General features: G+C 44.0%; 1 protein-coding gene across 1 annotated transcript in view; it reads left to right on the top strand.

The window, feature by feature from the left end:
* Positions 1-20,310, top strand: part of LOC121280186 (meckelin-like) — a 115,202-nt gene extending 94,892 nt beyond the window's left edge. Inside the window, exons 23-28 of the mRNA XM_041191917.1 lie at positions 1,220-1,336; positions 2,089-2,205; positions 6,103-6,207; positions 12,430-12,532; positions 16,053-16,195; positions 19,011-20,310. Of these exons, the coding sequence (XP_041047851.1) occupies positions 1,220-1,336; positions 2,089-2,205; positions 6,103-6,207; positions 12,430-12,532; positions 16,053-16,195; positions 19,011-19,091 (666 nt within the window). The 3' untranslated portion in view covers positions 19,092-20,310. The remainder of the gene's footprint in view (positions 1-1,219; positions 1,337-2,088; positions 2,206-6,102; positions 6,208-12,429; positions 12,533-16,052; positions 16,196-19,010) is intronic.
* Positions 20,311-20,565: the final 255 nt, after the last annotated feature.

Genomic DNA, 20,565 nt, shown 5'->3' with positions numbered 1-20,565 from the left:
TGGCATGGAATGGCTATTGAGGAGAGGGACTGGAAGGCAGTCAGTGCCAGAGAGGCCGCAGCGGAACTGAGCACAAGCCTTCCGGAGAGCAGTGGGTTAATCAGTCACATTAAAAAAAAAAGTCCCAGGACTTTCCAACTGTGATTTTAGAGAGGAATTGTGGAAAAATTCCAATGAATAGTTTCCAAACCTATAGTCAAATATGGAAGTAAAAATGCTCCCATGGATAGTCAGGAAAGACCAAGCCTGTTGCTAATCTGACAGTGTAATCGGTGGCCATTGTCTTTCATGTCTTATACCTGTGAACTCGGAGTTTAGATTGGAGAATTGTGTCTGCCGTGCTGTGGGCCTATTTCCGACTCACACTCGCTGCCAGTGTGACTTGCCCCTGGGCATTCTGAAGAAAGACTTGAAAGAATTGCATTCGTCCAATGCTTTTCACAATCACTGGATATCTCAAAGCACTTTCTAGTCAGTGAAGTGTACACACTATTGTAATATAGGAAATGCAGCAGCCAATTTGCACGCAGCAAACTCCCACAAATAGCAATGTGATGATGAGCAGATCACCTGTTTTGTGTGATGTTGATTGAGGGATAAATATTGGGCAGGGCATCAGGGATAAGTCCCTTGCTCTTCTTTGAAGTAGTGCCTTGGGATCTTTTACATCCACCCGATTAGGCAGATGGGGCCTTCGTTTCACGTTCCATCCAAAATATGACATCTCCAGCGGTCCAATGCTCTTTCAGTGCTGCACTGACAAGTTGGCCTTGGTTTTTGTGCTCAAGCCCTAGAGTGGGGCTTGAACCCAGGACATTGTGATTCAGAGGCAAACGTGCTACCAGTTGAACCATGGTTGACGTACAATCGTGAAATAACCTATGCTTGTGCCACGTGTGATGAATCGGCAAGAAGCTACTGCAAAAGAAAAGTGATTTGAAGTCCTAACTTTATTTTCTATCTCCTCTTAATTCACTTTGCTATATGACCTCTTTTTTCCCAAGTTTTAGATTTCATTTCTGACCCTTGCTCCTGTTGAGAATCCTATTTTTCTAACAAAGCCATTCTGAACTAGCTGCTTGGAGTTGGATGGAACTCGCCAAATTGATTGTCCCTATTATTTTTCCAAATTTCAGTTTAAATAGAAATATCTACATCATTTTCTTTTATATCTGTGTCTCAAGTACGAATAATATTTTTCGAATACAATTGCATCCAGGTATCAGTCTTGGTCTTACTGCACAGGTGCTATGGTTACTACATCCACGGACGGTCAGTACATGGACAAGCTGATATTGGTATGGAGTCAATGTACCTCAACCTCAAGAAAGAAGAGGTAATCAAATGATGCATTTTATGATGTTGGGTTAGATTAATCTTAATAAATTGTAAATTGTATTCAAATAACATAAAAAAAGAGTAACGGGAGTAGATTATATGGCCCTCGAGCAGTTTCCTCCATTCAGTAAGATCATGGCTGAACTTTTCCTTTAGTTTAATTTTCCTGCCTTTTTCCATATCCCTTGAATTTCCTTTGAACCTATCAATCCCAGGCCTGGATGTGTTAAATGACTGAGCATCCACAGGGTAGTAAAGTCCAAAGATTCACAACCCTCTGAGTGAAAAAATTTCTCCTCACCTCAGTTCTAAACGGCTAACCCTTATTCTAAGACTATGAGCCCTAGTTCGAGACTCTTCACCTGACAAGATGGAGCAGATTTTCCTGCTCCTGCCTCTGGGGTTATTTGAGTGCCTGGGTGCAGTAAATATGAGAAAATAAGTCGGGCTGGAAATCTAAATCTAGTAGATTTATTCTTTTGTTTTTCCATCTTAAAGAGATGAAATGTTTGCACAAGTATCATCTAAGAGGGTGTGTTTTCCAGTCAAGGTTCCCTCTATCCAGGGAAACTAGTGGACTTAGTTCAGGAACAGGAAATCTGCACATGCAGGCAATGGCAATGGATGCACATCAGACAGAAAAATTATGAAGTTGTTGTAATGATGGTGGGAATGGGGAAACAGAGAGGATAGTGTTGGGGGAAGAGTCAGAAACTGCGATGTTTTCTAATCTTTCACTTTTTACCAAAGGATAATCTTTGTGCAATGAGAGGTCTAGAGCCCAACATGGACGTCCAGACCTTTGAGATCTTAATTTCTAACAAAGTCAGACAACAATATGATCGGATACTATCACCACTCAATGAGGTACTTTTGTTTTATTAATAACTTCTTATAACCACTTAATGAGGTATTTCGGAATTTACTAATAACCCCACCTACTACCTGCTTCTTTGACTCCCAATTTTTTTTGTCTGAATATATTCCTGTGAAGTACCTTGGGGCATTTTTGCATGTTAAAGGCGAGATATAAATACAAGTTGTTGTGACCTGCATTCTTCTCAATCAATGAAGTACCGTGCTAATAAAATCTGCTTCTTCCAGTGACAGAAACAGCATGAATTGAGGTAGTGTAGGATGATGACTCAATCTGCTTTGCAGTGAGGATTACAGGGATGCAATGGACACTAAGCATGGGGAAAGTGGGGAGAAGTTGAAAGGCGAGGTGAAAGAGAAGTGTTTCATGAAACCAAGGGACAAAGTGGAGTGAAATTCAATTGTGCAAGGTTAATTGAGTTTGGATGAGAAGGCTGAGAGTTAAATTCTAAACTAGAATTGAGTGGTTACAGCGCAAGAGGCCATTCAATCTATTGTGCCCATGCTAGCTCTCTACACAAGTAACTCAACTAGTCCTACTCTCCAACCCTTTCCCCATTGCCCTGCAAGTCTTTTCTCTTCAGATAATGATACAATTCCCTTTTGATAACCACAGTAGATTCTGCCTCCACCCCACCCTCAGACAATGCATTCCAGATCCTAAACACTCATTTCTCTGTTGGTTCTTTTGCTATTCACATTAAACCTGCCTCCTGGCTCTCCTTCCTTTTGCCAATGGGAACGATTTCTCCCTATCTACACTGTCCAGACTCCCTCATGATTTTGAATCCCCCCCTATCAAATCTCCTCTCAACCTTCTCCAAGGAGAACAGCCCCAGCTTCTTCAACCTATCCGTGTAACTGAAGTCCCTCATCCCTGTTACCATTCTTGTAAATCTTGTCAACACACTTTTTGATGCCTTCACATCCTTCCTAAAGTATGGCACCCAAAACTTGACACAATGCTCCTCCAGTTGAGGCTGAACCAATGTTTTATGAAGGTTCACCATAACTTCTAAAATTAAAGCAAAACATTGCTGATGCTGGAGATCTGAAATAAAAACAAAGTGCTAGAAAATTTCAGCAGGTCCAACAACATCTGTGGAGAGAGAAACAGAGTTAAAATTTTTGAGTCCAAAATTACTTTTCTTCAGGACAGCTCTGAAGAAGAGTCATACTGGACTCAAAATGTTAACTCTGTTTTCCTCTCCACTGATGCTGTCAGACCTGCTGAGCTTTTCCAGCACTTTGGGTTTTTTTCTAGCATAATCTCCTTGCTTTTGTGCTCTGTGCCTCTATTTATAAATCCTATGACCCTGTATGCCTTATTAAATAGTTTCTCGACCTGTCCTGTTGCCTTCAATGATTTGTACACATATGCCCCCAGATCCCTCTCCTCCTGCAACCACTTTACAATTGTGTCCTTTATTTTTTATTGCCTTTCTTCATTCCTCCTACCAAAATGTATCACTATGCACTCCCCTGTGGTAAATTTCATCTGCCACCTTTCTACCTATTCACTAGGCTGCCTATGCCCTCTTGAAATCTATCAATGTCCTCACAGTTCACAACACCTCCATGTTTCCTGTCATCTGCAAGTACTGAAATTGTGCCCTTTGGACCCAAGTCTAGATCACTATTATAGATCAAGAAAAGCAGTGGTTCTTGGGGGAATGCCACTTCCTCCGGTCTGCAAAACAACTACTACTCTGTTTCCTGGCACTCAGCCAACTTTATATCTATCTGCCCCTTTCCCTTTTATTTCATGGGCTTCAACTTGCTGATAGGATTGTTATGTGTCACTTTATCAAATGTTGTTTCTAAATTCCATTTACAGCACATCAGCCACATTCCCCTCATCAATCTTCTCTGTAACCCCATCATAAAACTCAGTCCATTTAGCTACACATAATTTACCCTTCACAGATCTGTGATGGCTTTCCTTAATTAATCCACATTTATCCAAGTGACTGTTAATTTTATCACAAATTACTGTTTCCCATCCAACCACAGTGATGGCCTGGCTGCTGAACCTATTGTTTCATTAAATATTTGAAAAAGCTGGAGAGAAGATGCTTCCACGTTGAAGTGCCCTCTCTCTCTCTCACTTACTTTTCCATTTCAGCCTGCTGCGCTTTTTAAGTTTGAAGGCCCCTGGCACTATGAGAGACCGCACACCATCCTTAATTGGATAGAGGACCTACATAAAAATGCCAGTGAATGACTGCTTTCCCATGAGGTTTGTCGCTTGGGACTTAGAAATCATCCTGACTTCTGTTTCTCACCCCCCCCGGAGGCAAGATCCAGCCCAGAAAGTTGAAATAAGAATTTATGAGAATGATACCAGAACTGAAATGTTATACAAAATTGAACAGGCTAAGGCACTTTTCTCTAGAAAAGAGAAAAGGGTTTGAAAGCGTTAAGCATAGAGAAGATGTCTCCTCTTGCAGGCAAGACCAGAACCAGAAGCCATAAATATAAGACAGTCATGAATAAACTCAGCAGGGTATTCAGGAGAAACTTCTTTATCTACAGAATGGTCAAATGCAGAACTCACTACTACATGGTGTATTCGAGGAAAAGGTTAATTTGCACCATTCGCGACTCTTCAGATACTGAAACAGTCCGTATCCAAATGCAGCAAGACCTGGACCATATCTAGGCTTGGGCTGACAAGTGGCAAGTAACATTCGCACCACACAAGTGTCAGGTATTAACTATTTCCAACAAGAGAGAATCTAACCATCACCCCATGACAGTCAATGGCATTACCATCACTGAATCCCACACTATCAACATCCTGGGGGTTACCATTGACCAGAAACTGAACTGGACTAGCCGTATTAATACTATGGCCACAAGAGCAGGTCAGAGGCTAGGAATCCTGCGACAAGTAATTCACTTCCTGACTCCCCAAAGTCTGTCCACCATCTACAAGGCAAAAGTCAGGAGTGTGATGGAATACTCCCCACTTGCCTGGATGAGTGCAGCTCTCACAACACTCAAGAAGCTTGACACCATCCAGGACAAAGCAGCCCACTTGATTGATACCACATGCACAATCATTCACTCACTCCACCTCTGACGCACAGTAGCAGCAGTGTACCATCCACAAGATGCATTGCAGAAATTCATCAAGGCTCCCTAGAGAGCACCTTCCAAATCCACAACCACTACCATCTAGAAGGACAAGGGCAGCAGACACGTGGGAATGCCACCACCTGGACTTTCCCCTCCAAGTCACTCTCCATCCTGACTTGGAAATATATCGCTGTTCCTTCACTGTTGCTGGGTCAAAATCCTGGAACTCCCTCCCTAACAGCACTGTGGGTGTACCTACACCACATGGGCTGCAGCAGTTCATGAAGGCAGCTCACCCTCACCTCTTCAAGGGCAACTAAAGATGGACAATAATTGCTGGCCCAGTCAGTGAAGCCCACATCCCATGAATGAATTTAAAAAAAAGCTAGATTAGCAAATGAGGGAGAAAGGAATAAGACCATAAGACCATAAGACATAGGAGCAGAAATTAGGCCATTCAGCCCATCGAGTCTGCTCCACCATTCAATCATGGCTGATAAGTTTCTCAACCCCATTCTTCTGCCTTCTCCACGTAACCTTTGATCCCCTTACCAATCAAGAACTATCTATCTTGGTCTTAAATACACCGAATGACCTGGCCACCACAGCCTTCTGTGGCAATGAAGGTTATGTTCATGAGAATAGATGAAGAGTCATGAGAGGAGGTTAGTGGGCAGCAGAAGCACAGCGTTGAGCTGTTGAAGCAAATATTATCACCTTTAACAAGAACCTGAATCTAATGCAGAACGTGACCTTGAAATTCAGCACTCGGGTTGTTTTTTACATTCGTATTGTTTATCATTAAAGGCGGCAAATGTAAATCGAAGCAGTCGTGAGGATTCAGCCGCTCTGCAGCAGAACCTGAAAGCCTACTTCACAATGAATAAGTTCCTTTCATCTTTTCTTGAGCACGTGAGTCATTGCTTTTCATTTTGCTTGTTGGCTGAGTGTGTGTGGATATTGTCAGTTATTGTGTGGGATGCTGTGTGCACATATTTGCCATTGGGATAAAAGAATGTTGGAAGTTAATTGACATTTTTGACCATATAGTATAAAATCAAGAGGGAACTCATCTGGGCATCATATTGGATGTAGCGGGTGAACACACTGTCCTTTTACCCAACACAGGTAGAAGGCCTCAATTCTTTTGGTTGCTTCAACTTAGTCAGTACTCATTATACTAAGAGGCAATCATTTTATAATTTAGCCCACTATCAATTTATCTAACTGCAAAGAGCTCCAAAGTAATTTAATTTTAAACCATTCGAATATTTTCTTCTGCCCAATAAAGGGTCTTGAGCCTAATTGGACCAATCCTCTAACCAACAGGGTGAGCAATTAATATACTACATTCACTGCTGAAGGACCTTACCACATCTGTGCATCAAAAACTTAGTGAATTAATTTTGGAATTTTTTCTTATTCGTTCATGGGATTTGGGCTTCGCTGGCTAGGCCAATATTTATTGTCCGTCCCTAGTTGCCCTTGAGAAGATGGTGGTGAGCAGCCTTTTTGAACCACTGCGGTCCATGTGATGTAGGTACACCCACAATGCTGTTAGGAAGGGAATTCCAGGATTTTGACTCAGCGACAGTGAAGGAACAGCGATGTTGCTCCAAATCAGGATGATATGTGACTTGGACGGGATCTTGCAGGTGGTGGTGTTCCCATGTGTCTGTCGCCCTCGTCCTTCGAGGTTGTGCAGGTCATGGCTTTGGAAGGTGCTTTCAAATCACCAGCTGTAGTGAATTGCTGCAGTTCATCTTGTAGATGGTACACACTGCTGCCACTGTGCATCAGTGGTGGAGGGAGTATATGTTGAAGGTGGTGGATAGGTGCCAATCAAGTGGGCTGCTTTGGCCTGGATGGTGTCGAGCTTCTTGAGTGTTGTTGGAGCTGCACTCATCCAAGAGAGTATTCCATCACACTCCTAACCTCTGCCTTGTAGATGGTGGACAGGCTTTGGGGAGTCAGGAGGTGAGTTACTGACCACAGGATTCCTAACCTCCAACCTGCTCTTGTAGTCACAGTAGTTATATGGCTAGTGCAGTTCAGTTTCTGGTCAATGGTAACCCCCAGGATGTTGATAGTGGGGGAGTCAGCGATGGTAAAGCCATTGAACATCAAGGGGAGATGATTAGATTCTCTCTTTTTGGAGATAGTTATTGCCTGGCACCTGTGTGGCATGTGTGCTACTTATCAACCCAATTCTGAATATTGTCCAGGTCACACTGCATATGGATACGGACTGCTTCAGTGCGGAGGGATAACCTGGTTTGAGTGATGTTGGCTGAGGGCTAAAGATTAGCCAAAGCTCCTGGAAAGCTCCCTTGCTTTTCTTTAAAATAGTGCCATGTAATCATTTACATCCACCTGAGATGATAGACAGGGCCTCAGTTTAAGGCCTCATCAGAACCTACTGCACTGGAGTGTCAGCTTGGATTTTGGTATTTAGGTTACTGCAGTGGCAAACACAGTAAACCATTCTATAGCAGAAATGTACCCCAAACAACAATGAGATTGAACACCTAACGAACTTGAATTTGGTGGCATTGGCTGAGGGAGGAAAGTTAGCCCATATACAAGGAGAATACTTCCAGTCATGCCATGGGATCTTCTCATGTTCAGAACAGAGAGAGATGGGACCTCAGTTTAACATCTCACTAGAATGATAGCACATTCTTTGATGTAAGATTCCCTAAATGCTGCACTGGAGGATCAACCCAGATTATAAACTCAAATCCTGTTCTGAGGCTTGAACCCACAATCTTTTGATCAGAGGCTCATTCAGCAAGCTTATAGTTGAGCTAGCGTGTGCTGATTTGACCTGAGCTTTTTGGAAGGGATGCTACAATTGGTCTCAGCATCAATTTAAAACAGTCACTAATAAACCCAACAGTGGAATTCAGGAGAACCTTCTATATCTACAGAATGGTCAAAATGTGGAACTCACTACTGCATCGAGTAGTAAGTGTACGTGGAAGGAAATGAGTTCAGGGCTTGTTTCTGACAAGTATCTAGTCTTGTCTGTACTGTAGTGATATGGTAATGTAGTGATTATATTACGAGACAGAGAACTAAGTTCAAATCCTAGCCTGGCAGTTTTGATAATTTGAATTCAGATTTTAACAAGGCTGGCATCAGTAAAAGTGACCATCGAGCTGTCAGATTGTCATAAAAAACCCAACTGGCTCACTTAATGCCCTTTAGAGAAGGAAACCCACCTTCCTTACCTGACTGCCATGTATGGGACACCAGTCCCACACCAATCTGGTTGACTCTTATCTGACCTCTGAAGTGACACTTCAGGGCAACTAGGGATGGGCAATAAATACATGGGGCTGCATTCTACCTGCCCCTGCCGGGCATGCTTTCGGCGGGGATCACCCCACCATCATCCCACCCACCCCCGATCTCACCCTCCTAACACACGGATGGTAGGCGGGTGGCACCTGCCACCATGTTTAAGTAGATAATCAAGGTTGGATAAGGCTTGATATCAAGCCAGATGACCCTGATAATACACTGCCCACGTCATGAAACAATCAACATGGGCAGTCAAGAGGGAGTTGGCAGCCTGATTTTTTTTCAAAATAAATTCTTCAAAGGGTGTTACGACTGATGCAGTTGGTAAAGCGGAGTTAGTTAAAAAAATCCCAGAGGGAAACTTTAAACAACTGTCATAACCTATAATTTTAAGTGTTATGTTTGAGATGTGACTCTAAATTCAGGGATCAGACCACCAGTTCTTGAGGTTTTACATTAAACTAAATGAAGCATTTTATTAGTTTACATAGGTTAAAATACATGTACACATTACTACTACCATAACTTTTAACAAATTCCCAAACTAATCTCCCTTAAGGCAACAGCAACCCATAGACTTAACCAAACACCAGCCAAAGCATTTTCACCTTATGAATTCAAAATGAGGTTCTTTTCACTGTGGAGCTAGCTGGAGGCTTGCAACTGCCTTTTGATCTTATTTTGCCCCTGCTCTGCACACTCGGAAACTACTGAAGTTATACCTACCACCACTGATTGAATTCAAATTCTCATTGTCTCACCAGCCTCTTTAAACTTTACCTTTTAACAATAGAACCCCTTTCATTGTACCAATTTTATTTGTAATATAAACATATGGCTTGGTAGCTGCTAGAAAGGTATCAAGCTTTCACCCCAATTCCTGAATGCTCTGTTCAAAAAATGCAAATACACTCTACCTCTCTGCTTACATCTTAAATTAGTACATATCAAAGCACGCAAACTAGCAGGCTTCAATCCAATTAAGGCAGACTAAGCTTCTATTTTAAAAGAAAAATATTTTCCAAAATATTATATACATTAATACTTCATGACAAAAGGCGGAAGGAAGGTGGGGGTTGTGGGAGAATATATCTTTGGGGGCTGCCCTTTGCTTTTTGGGGAGTGCCCCCACCACCCCCAAGACAGAATCCACCCTTTCTTCCTAATTGTCTGCAGCCTTAAACCCACACCTCCCCCATCCTCCCCACCCTGACCTGCCTGAGACACCGGACTTACCTGTTTCCAGGGATTCATGGGCCACCTTCCTCCTCCTCTTGTAGTCCCGGCAGCGCCTGCTAACGCACCCTTGGTGCTGCCGGGACTGACGGAGCTGCTGACCAGTCGGATTGACCAGCAGCTCCCAAGGGCAGTTCTTCCACCCCTCACTGGGGAGGAAGTCCCACTTGGCTCTTGTTTAGCCAGCCTGAGGTGCGTTATGGCTGTAGGACGGGCTGGCAATGGAGCGGGTCAGTCCACGCCGACTTTGCTTCCAAGGGGGGAGGCGATCCGTCCAATCCTACCCTCCCCACCCCTGTCACATGATCTTTCCAGTAGCACCCACATCCCGAGAATGAATTTTTAGAAATGTCCCATGAGAGAATTGCTTGTCAACACTCACAAGCTAACTCACAGTGACTACTGAGGCAAACACTGAGAGGGTTCCAAGAGATATGTGGAGGGGTGCAAGATAGCAAGAGAAAATAAAGGCTACCGTTTGAAACTTTATCTTTAGAAAGCAAAAACTCAAAAGTCAGAAGGTTTGATTTTGAAGAAGAAACTCATACTGTGAGTGCAGGGAATAGTTTTGGCATTAGAAAAAGTCTAAATATTTTTGTAAAGCTGGTCAAAATGAATTCAAGCACACAGCTGTCCTGCTCTCTTCCATCCAAAACAATGTGTCTATTTTGGAAAGCTTCATACAGACCAGTCAATCAATGTTCACAACAACAGTGAGACCCTTGCTCTTTGCAGTTGGAGCGAGATACTTACAAAGGGATGTACTCATAGGGTCAAACAAAGGACTCGGTAGGAAATGTGTTTCTAATATTTTACTTGACAGCAGCTCAGACCCTGGGTGTGGTTTGCTGGTGAACCCTAGCAACTAAAATAGAAGTCTGTTTTTAAAGCAACAAAATATGTCAAAGAAATAGGGCTTGTTGGATTTGTTTCTTAAAGGAGCAGGTCGGATCTGAACTAATTTAGCACCCTTTTCAAATAGCACCCTTCAACATTGTTTCTTTCTTCCTGTTCTGCCAATTTTAATTTATTTTATTCCCCTGACTCCTTGGGTATGCTGCATCTTATTTCCTAGTGTTGCTTGAAACCATTGCTGAGAATTATGTGAGAGCATTGCCCTCTAATTATCCCCTTCTTCCCTTAAGAATGCAATTTATCTCTTAATTGTGACCTCCCCTCCTCATCCACTTGAGTGAACGAAACTGCCAGGAAGATGGAGATCGGTATTAAAAGCTCAGGGTGAGGAGTAACAATGCAAGGGGCCATTTCCTGAGCCACAGCTACCAGAAGTTGGAGAACAGGATGCCTCTGAGATCCGAACCAATTGTTTTAAAAGATTGGCCAAATTCCCAATAAGTTCTCTGGCTGCTGCACTCCCTGCCTTGCTGTCAGAAAACGATCCAAGCACTCATTAATCATTGAGCTCTATGGGTATTCTCCCCAAATTGTATTTGTGCTCCTGACTTTACACATTACTTCATTGACCCACTTCCTTGTCTATTCACCAAAGTGACATGTTGGGCGTGTAAGACGTTAGTTGTTGAATTAAAGCAATATAAAATGATTTATAATATTTGGCCTTTATCGCTGAAGGAAAGAGACATGTCAAAGCTTTTTGTCTTGTACTCATCAGGCCAATCACAAGATTACCAAATGTAAAGGGAACAACAATTTGTACTTGATGAGAAAAGAGTGCTGATTGGTTGGCAAGTGGACTCTGATTGGTAGAGGTGTTGCCATGGATAATGCACCAGTTAACTGATGACTGTTTAAATTCAAACCAGGCATGGGGTTGACTCTTGTCAAGGCATTGCCCTGGGGAATGAACCAGAGAATGGCTGTGGCCTATTTATTCCAATCGAAACAGGCGTAATTCTTCTCTTCTCGTGAAGTATAAATTGTTGTTCCCTTTACATTTATTATTCTTGCGAATGTACTGATGAATGCAAGATGAAAAGCTTTGACATGTGTCTTTTCTCAGCGATACTCATGTTCTGTACTACCAAACGACTACTTGGCTTTTAATATATAGAGTAAGAGTTGTGACTGGCTTGGTTACTGAAATCTAAGCCACAATTTGTTTCGCCACATTGGCTTAGCTGGCATTGCTCTCAGCCCTTAAGTCAACAGTTTGTGGGTTCAAGCCTCTCTTCAGGACATTGAGCGCATAATCTAGACCAGTAATCCAATGCAGTAGTGAGGGAGCACTGTATTGTTGAATGAGATGATAAACTGAGACTTTGTATGTCAACCAAAGAAGATGCAAAAGATCCCTTTGCACCATTTGAAGAGAAGCAAGCTTTTCTGATGCTCTGATAAATCCTCAACGGATGCCATCAAATGCAGATCAACTGGTCATTTACTTAATTGTGGTTTGTGGGATCTTGCTGTGCACATATCTAGCTAGTCAACAGAGCAACGGTGACTGCACTTCAAAAGTAATTTATTAGGTGCCAAGTGGCACTGGTTGTCCTGTTGAGATGATAAGCCACTCAGTGAATGTGAGCTCCCACAACCTTTATCATTTGCAGACAATCGGTTGTAAGCAGACCATCCACTACCTGTGTAATATTATAGTGTGTCTCTACACAGGCCTACAAAGACATGGACTATGTGGTAAGAGAAAAACTCTTCCTGGAGAAAATCTTGGACTTTGAGTTTCAACGATCAGACGATAGGAGTTTCTTCTACAATGGTAAGGGCTGTACGTTTGCCAGTATTTCAATGACTAATGCTGCGCAGTATAGCCACAGCTTTGCATCATTCATATTCAACACATGACAACATGGCTACATTCTGAGTTTGGCCAAAGGGTTCCCCTGAAGCAATCATACAATTTCAGGCCAGTACGTGTTTAATATGATCAGGAGGATTTAATCATCATCCTGTCAAAATCCAAATGTCGTTCATTGCCTGAACTAACAATAAGTTGTTTGAAATATTAATGGCTATTTTGCTGAAATCTGTGGAGAGTTTTACATCTATTGTTTCACAAATAAATGGCTTGTTCCCATGGGCAGAATCTGTCAGGCGGGCACAGAGCCAACCTTAAGGTTGGACAGGCAGCCCTGTCAATTATTTAAATTACCCTCCTAATGGCCTTAACAGGCCTTTGACAGTTTGGCCAGTGCGTGCCTGCCGAACGGAAGACCGGAATGACGCGTGGTGACGTCGGGACACACGCCTGATGTCACCGCAGGCCCACCCCCTGCACGCCGACGTGAAATCTCTCCCCCACGTTGCAACTTTTATCTACCCTCGTTAGAGTTTTTCAGAACATTCCAGGGGGTCCAGGAGGTCTTGTGGCGCAGTGGTTAGCATCCCTGTCTCTGAGCCTGGAAGCTCCAGGTTCAAATCCCACCCCAGAACTTGATGACCAAGGAATGAGCATTCATTACACAGCAAGCAGGTTGAGCATTGAGCTGCAAATCCTTCCAACACACGCCAATGGCAGGCGGTAAGAGTAGGAGAGATTCCTCATCAGCCATGTGATGGAAAGGAAATTGGAGCCTCTACCGTCATTATCCCTAGCTCCAGACTGGAACATGCATGCAAATGTTCATGTTGCCACAGCAACCTGGATTCCTTGAGTGGACTGTAACTGGCAGCACCAATGGGAAGAAAACCAAAACCAGGGTGGAAAATTAACAAGATTCCAGTTAATTGCTGGAGCTGCGTTTCACCAATACAGGTTTCAGTGTAATTACTCTGTTATCAGGAACCTTTTTTTTGCAGCTCCTGAACTTGAAGCATAACGTGCTAAATGTTCTATCCCATCCTCGCTGAAACCTCACTGTACACTTTCCTACTTTCATTCATGTCAGGTTTTCAGTGGAACTGCTTGAACGAGAAATAGGCTTGACGTCAGCTTGCTGTTGCTTCCTGGCTTGTCTCAACTCTCTCTTTGCAACCTTTGTGATGTCCTGCAACATCTGACCTACTTTTAAAGTTAAGCCAAATGAAAATAACAGGCAGGGAAAGACCAGTGTCTGCATCAAACCTGTCCCACACTCTGATGGCTGGAGCATCATTACTAAACACTTCAATCCCTCTCACCCCTTCCTCCCCTCTCAGCCCTGTATCCTCCTGGGGAGAGGAAATAAAATAAGACAGAATAAAACCTCAATGAAGGAAAGAAATGCTCTGGAAAATTCCTCTCCAACCCCCTCATGCGATTAAAAGCAGTCTCGGTGATCATATGGACCAGGACACTTGCTTTCTCTATCACACAATCTCTGAGCCAGTCAGGAACTAAACCAGCTCCCTCGTGAAGGCAATCGGATAGTCAGCTTACACCACACTGCCCAGAGTCTCCCTGCTCCCTATAGAAATAGTAGCAATGTGATTTGATTGGATCACATGGGGTAGAATCTTGTGCACGCCCCCGTGGCGAGTTTGGTGGCAAGGGGAATGCCCACTTAAGGGCCTCATCCTGCTGCTGCTGGCATTAACCCAGGGACTTGACATGTGGACTGCACGACAAGCAAACCCTGCCATGTTTGCTTGTGGGCTCTGTGGGGGAATGGTGTGGGGGGGCGGGGGGGGGCGGCGGGGGGATGGTTGGTGGTCGCCCCTCGTTCAAAGGCACTCAGTCCCCAATCAAGGGACGCAGCGTTGGGAAGGGGGAGGGTGGGAGGGCTCATTGAAAGCCACTGCCAGCCCTGGCTGTCAAACCCTCCTCCCTCCTGTCCAGGGTAACCAGCTCTCTCTTATTTTATGGGGTCATCCCATGATTGAGCCAGCTGTCCTGTGCCTCTGGTTTCATGCATCCAGGACACATTTTAACGTAATCTGGGCCTTTAAATCTTACAAATGCAGGGTAACTGCTCTCCCATTCTTGCCCTTTCACAACTCTGGCAGCACCCTGCCCCCTCTACAAGCTCCACCCTACTCTCACAACTGTAGCAACAACCCCACCGCCCCTACCCCACCCCCCTCCCCCCAGCCCTAGCAGCAACCCCCTCCCCGCTCTAACGGACCCCCATTCCAGAGTGTCCCTTATTTTTCTCCGCGAGAGTATGTCCCCCTGCACCCGTCATCACTCATCTGTGCATGGACCCCTCCTTGATCTGAGACCTTGGCCGGGTGTAATACCGGCCGCAGCCACCGCCTTCCCAGTGGCTTTGCCAAGTGCAGAAGAGGTGCCAGCCTTCTGATTGGCTGACATATCTCAACGGGTGGGACTTCCTGTTAAGTGCCCAAGTGGCGTACAATGTGGCTGGCCTTTTTGAGAAGAGGTGACGTGGGGGCCTCACAGCTCCCCAGCTAGCAGCCGAGACCCCCCCCCCCCCACCCCCAACCGTCACCCCCACAAGACCCCACCCCATGATGCAGGATTTCCCTTATTATCTACAAATTACCAAAATGGCTGCAAGCTGGAGAATTGGTACACTAACTGATAGAAAGACTGGCATTATTTAATGGCCTGGCATGGCACGTATTGGTTACTGTCATTGGATCTATCTATCAAAGGAATTTTATTTTCCAAGATCCATGTATGTTTTCTATCAGGTTGTTTTCTAAAATATTGTTTTGCAGTGGAAATATGAATTCAGCTGTGGAAAGCATTGAATTCATGATGAATACATGAACCAAATCTGTATTATAAATCAAGAAAAATGCAAGTCATACTGTAGCTCCAGGTGCTCTGTGTGTGTGTGTGTGTGTGTGTGTGTGTGTGTGGTGGGGGGTGGGGGGGGGGGGGGGAAGGCGGGGTGATGGGGGATAGGGAGTGGGGGGCGTGGGAGGGAGAGAGGGACCATGATTGGCAGAGAGGGGCACAGGCACGCCTGCTTCTCCTGGCCCACAGTGAGTGCTGTAAAAGGCACTTACCTTGGGAGCTGATTCCATCAGCCTCAAGTGCCTCCCCAGGCAATTTGTTGCAGGCATTCACTGGCCTTTGTGTTAAACTGAACCTGTCTGTTCACTCTGCCCCATCCTGAGCTGCAGTCCGCGCTTGTGTAGTTTGCTCTGAAGAAGGGTCATACGGACTCGCAACTTCAACTCTGTTTCCCTCTCCACAGATGCTGTCAGACCTGCTGAGTTTTCCCAGCATTTTTTTCCCAGCATTTGCGATCATATCTGATTATTTATACAGCTTTTCTATTCTGTTTTTGCAGCTGTAAAAGTCTCAGTGCGAGACAGCAGAACGCTTAATTTGAGATTTCTGACTCACCCTGTGAGACTCAAATTTTTTTCAATCTCATTGTTTTCAGATGACCGGACCCTCTTCAGCAATGTCCTTTATTATGGCCATGAGTTGGTCCTGTTGCTCTTTGATACTCTTCTATTCTCTGTAGTGGATCTGGGTGCACAGGACTTTGTGCTGGCAGCAATCATCACTTACCTGGTGCAAAAAGTAAGTGACAGCTAATTAACACTAACCAGATGTATTTCAGCATCGTGCCTTCCTGCCATGAGTTACAAATATACAAACAACGATAGACAAGAAAAGATGTTCTCCTCCACCCAGTCTATCCCCACACGATCGTGACACCTTGTGCATCACAATATGTACTCCCCTCCCGCAACTATGTGATCTCTGGAGAGAGGTGGAAAAACCAGATGAAAACCCAGTACAATTTGGGTGAAAAAGATATTGGAAATTCCTCTCCAACCCCCCAGACTTAGGTGCTCGAAACCGGCCTAGGTGATCACTTTGGTCCTGAAAATTCTCTGCAGCACCTACCTTTTTGTACAAGGTTTCACTTCAAATATGATGGAGAACTAGGAAGTTAGGAACAGAATCAGCTGATTCACCCTTCAGGACTGCCTCACCATTCAGTTAGACCTTGACGGCACTACATCTCAACTCAGTTTTCACACTTTTACTCCAGATCCCTCAGGTAGATTTTTTGTTAGGTAAGGGTACTACCTGAGTCTTGAAAATTCCAAGCTTCCCAGCATCCACAACTTTTTAAGGGAAAAGGTTCCAAATTTCTAGCATGCTCCCTTTGAAAATGTGCTTCCCGATTTCACTCTTCACTCTAATTTTAAAGATTATGTCCGAGCTCCCTACCGTCTCAAATCGTTTAAGCATTTTACCCACCTTGATCAGATAACCCCTCCACTTTCTCTACTGGAGAGATTACAAACTAGGTTGATTAAACCTGCCCCACGTAATGTAATCCCCCAAAGCTTTGCTGTCATCCTGCTGACCCTGCACTGCACCCCACTCCAAGGCCAATCTTTTCTGAGGTGCGGTGCTCAAAACTGAACACTCATGGCTTTGAACAATGGAAAGTTAATTCTCGCCCCTTTTGTATTCCAGCCCCCTTGAGGAAGATGCCAACATCCTATTCACCATTTTGATTGCAATCTGTAATTGTTCCCCCACCTCCCTCTCCCACCCCACCCCCAATGCCTGGCCTTGATACAGAAGTTTCTTTTGATGTCACGGCAGAAGTCAGGCTTGCATTTTGCATGGAATCATTGAAGCAAGCCCACGTTCAAGCTGGCATGGAGATGTTTCAAATATCTGAGGCCTGTTCCAGGGCCCAAGTTCTTCAGTTTCTGCTGCACACACTTTCTATCGCCAATGCACAGGAACGCGGCCAGGCAACCTCTTGCAGTCGACCTGCTCTCTCACCTGCAGCCTCCAGATACCTGCTGCTCTATGTTTTTCTGGGCTTCAGTTCAGAGTGCGTCAGTGAACTGATCAAGCAGAGGGAGATTAAAAACTAAACACAAAAAGGACACCTATCCGACTACAAGTGTGTTTGACACGGTCTCCAGTTGCGAGGTGTCCACCTTGGTATCTGAAGGCTGCAGGTGAGAGAGCAGGTCGACTGCAAGAGGTTGCCTTGGATCTGAGTCAAAAGTTTTTTGTGACTGTCATAAGCTTTCTTTTTCTACTTTATCTTACATTATATGCTTCTAGATAACCAGGGGCTCTAGATTTGGCAGTACTGCCCTTTTTCTTTGTGGGGACATGTCTGCGCTATGCCTGTAGAATGCCTACCACTGGTTTGTAACTGATTTCGCTTCAAGTAGCTGTAACCAGTCCACTTTCACCACATCACCTCTCCGCTTCGTAAAATTTGTCTTTCCCCAATTTTGAACTTTTAACCCTGTTCTATCTTTGTCCTTTTCCATAATGATGCTAAATCTAACTGTATTATGGTCACTATCTCCAAAATGCTCCCCACTGCTACTTCATCCACCTGCCCAGCTTCATTTCCTAATACTAAATCTAGAATTGCACTCCTCTCGTTGCTGGCTACAAAAGTTCTCTTGAATGCAGTTCAAGAGTTTTGTGCCCTCTTGTGCCTATTACACTGTTCGTATCTCAGTTGATATTAGGGCAGTTGAAGTCCCCAACTATTGTTGCCCTATTGTTTTTGCACTCAGAAATTTGCTTACATAGTTGCTCTTCTATCTCCCTCTCACTATTTGGGGGCCTGTAGTGCACTCCTAGTAGCTGCCTCCTTTTTATTCCTGAGCTCAACTCATATGGCCTCATTTAATGATTCATTTAGTATATCATCCCTCCTCACAGTTGTAATTGACTCTGTAACCAATAATGCTTCACCCCCGCCTTTTTTAGCCCCCTTCCTGTCCTGCCTGAAAACCCTATATCTAGGGATGTTGAGTTGCCATTTTTGCCCCTCTTTAAGCCAAGCTTCTGCTATAGCAATGATATCATGCTGCCATGTGTCTATCTGTGCCCTCAGCTCATTGGCCTTGTTTGCTATACTCCTTGCATTTAAATAAATACCTCTTAACATTGCCAAATCCCTGTAAACCTTTTTCTGTCTTTTCGAGTTGCTTGCTAATTTTCTGTCTCCCGCTCCCTTCTCTGAATTTGTCCAATCTGAATCTGCCCTCAGTTTCCCATCCTCCTACCAATGTAGTTCAAACCTCCCCAACAACACTAGCAAATCTCCAACACTAGCAGATCAACCAACATCACTGAAATAGATCACCTGGTCATTACTTCATTTGTGGAAGATTGCTGTGCGCAAATTGGCTGCTGTATTTCTTGATCGCAGCAATCACTACACTTCAGAAATACTTTGCTGGCTGTAAAGAGCTGAGGGACATCCTGAAATTATGAAAGGGGCTATATAAATGCAAGTCTTTCATTTATAACTAATGCTTGTTCCATTCAGACAGTTTAGAACTGATTACAAGTCCATTTTAACCCAAAAATGTATTTTTTCTTATGAAATCAGATTCTGGAATCAATAAGGAAGGCAATTTCAAGGAGGAACTTAGCCATGAAGACACTAGTAGATGAAAGATTCCTTATCTGAACTTTCTTTACTGTCGAGGAATGCTGTATGGACTGGAACATCTTAATCCTAACTGCGCTCACACAAGTATGACTTTATTTTGAGAGCAATGGGCTGATGTGTGTGGTCCAGTGTTATCCAAAGGAACAATTGAGTGGCAAGATATAAAGCCCAATAGATAACCTGCTACCTCCCAGAATAAACAGTGCTGTCAGAGTTGAGTAGAGTGACTGAAGGGAAATTCAGTAAAGCAATCAGAGAAATAGTGAAAGTGTAAGGCTGGCAGTTTGCAGTCTGAACCAGGTTTTCCAATATCTTCTGACTGGACTATCTTGCTATGAAGACAGCATTTAGCTTAGAACAAGCCTGAGGTGGCACTCAGAAGACAGGGAAAAACGATTGATCACTTTGTGAAGGTTTCTCATCACATTGGTGGGTGTGGATTAAGTTCCGGAATGACCACTCCCTGCCCCCAACCCCCAAGACGATACTGGGTTGAGAAGAGCTTCACTGCATCAGTGGGTGTTCAAGGCCTTCAATTCTAGGATTGACACTGAGAGGATCCAAGTTTGGGGTGGGTTGGTGATGGGGCTACCCAATACTGGTTGGGTGTATTCCAGTAAGTTACATCACATGGCCTTCTGTCAGTAGTTGCCCTACCCCCACAATGCCGCCATTGGTCCAGCCTCCAGGTCTTTCCCACGGTCAACTGGAAACAGAACTGACTTTGTTACCCAATTGCACTAACCTTTACTGTCAACGAAACAACCATTTTAGCCCCCCACCCCCATCTCCAATATTTTTCTGCATTCCAAATAAAAAAGAATGAAATAAACACAATTTTACTTTTATGCCCGTTTGATCTTTCTCACAGCTGTTTGCAGCAGTGTGCTGTAAATTAACCTTCAATTTGCGACATTTCAGGACAACCCCAGAAGCTTGATAACCCAAGGAGCGGGAGGGGTAGTAGAGTGGTGGGAAGAGACTTTGTACTAGATGTGAATACAGGACATATGTAGGAGCATAGGAACAGGAGGAGGCATACAGCCCCTTGAGCCATTCAATGGGATCATTGTTGATCTGCGACCTAACTCTGTCTAAGCTCCTTTGCTTCGGATTTCTTAATACATTTGTTGAACAAACTCTATCAATATAATAAAAGCAAAATGCTGCAGATGCTGGAAATCTGGAATAAAACCAGAAAATGCTGGACAAAGTCAGCAGGTCTGGCAGCACCTGTGAGAGAAAAACAGAGTTAACATTTCGAGTCCATATGACTCTTCTTCAGATTTTATTTCTTCTTCTTGTTAGCTCTGAAGAGGAGTCATACGGACTCTAAACGTTAACTCCAAAAATCAATCTTGGTTTTAAAATTAAAATTAAAATTGTTGCTCATGGAAGAGAGTTCCAAACTTCTGCCATCCTTTGTGTGTGGAAGTGTTCCCTAATTTCAGTCTGGAAAGGTCTGACTCTAATGTTTTAGGCTGTGCCCCCT

Source organism: Carcharodon carcharias, chromosome 7 (assembly GCF_017639515.1).
Source record: "Carcharodon carcharias isolate sCarCar2 chromosome 7, sCarCar2.pri, whole genome shotgun sequence".
In the NCBI taxonomy this organism is placed as follows: domain Eukaryota; kingdom Metazoa; phylum Chordata; class Chondrichthyes; order Lamniformes; family Lamnidae; genus Carcharodon; species Carcharodon carcharias.
The sequence above is the reverse complement of the archived record's forward strand: the minus strand, read 5'-3'. Positions and strand labels throughout refer to the sequence as shown.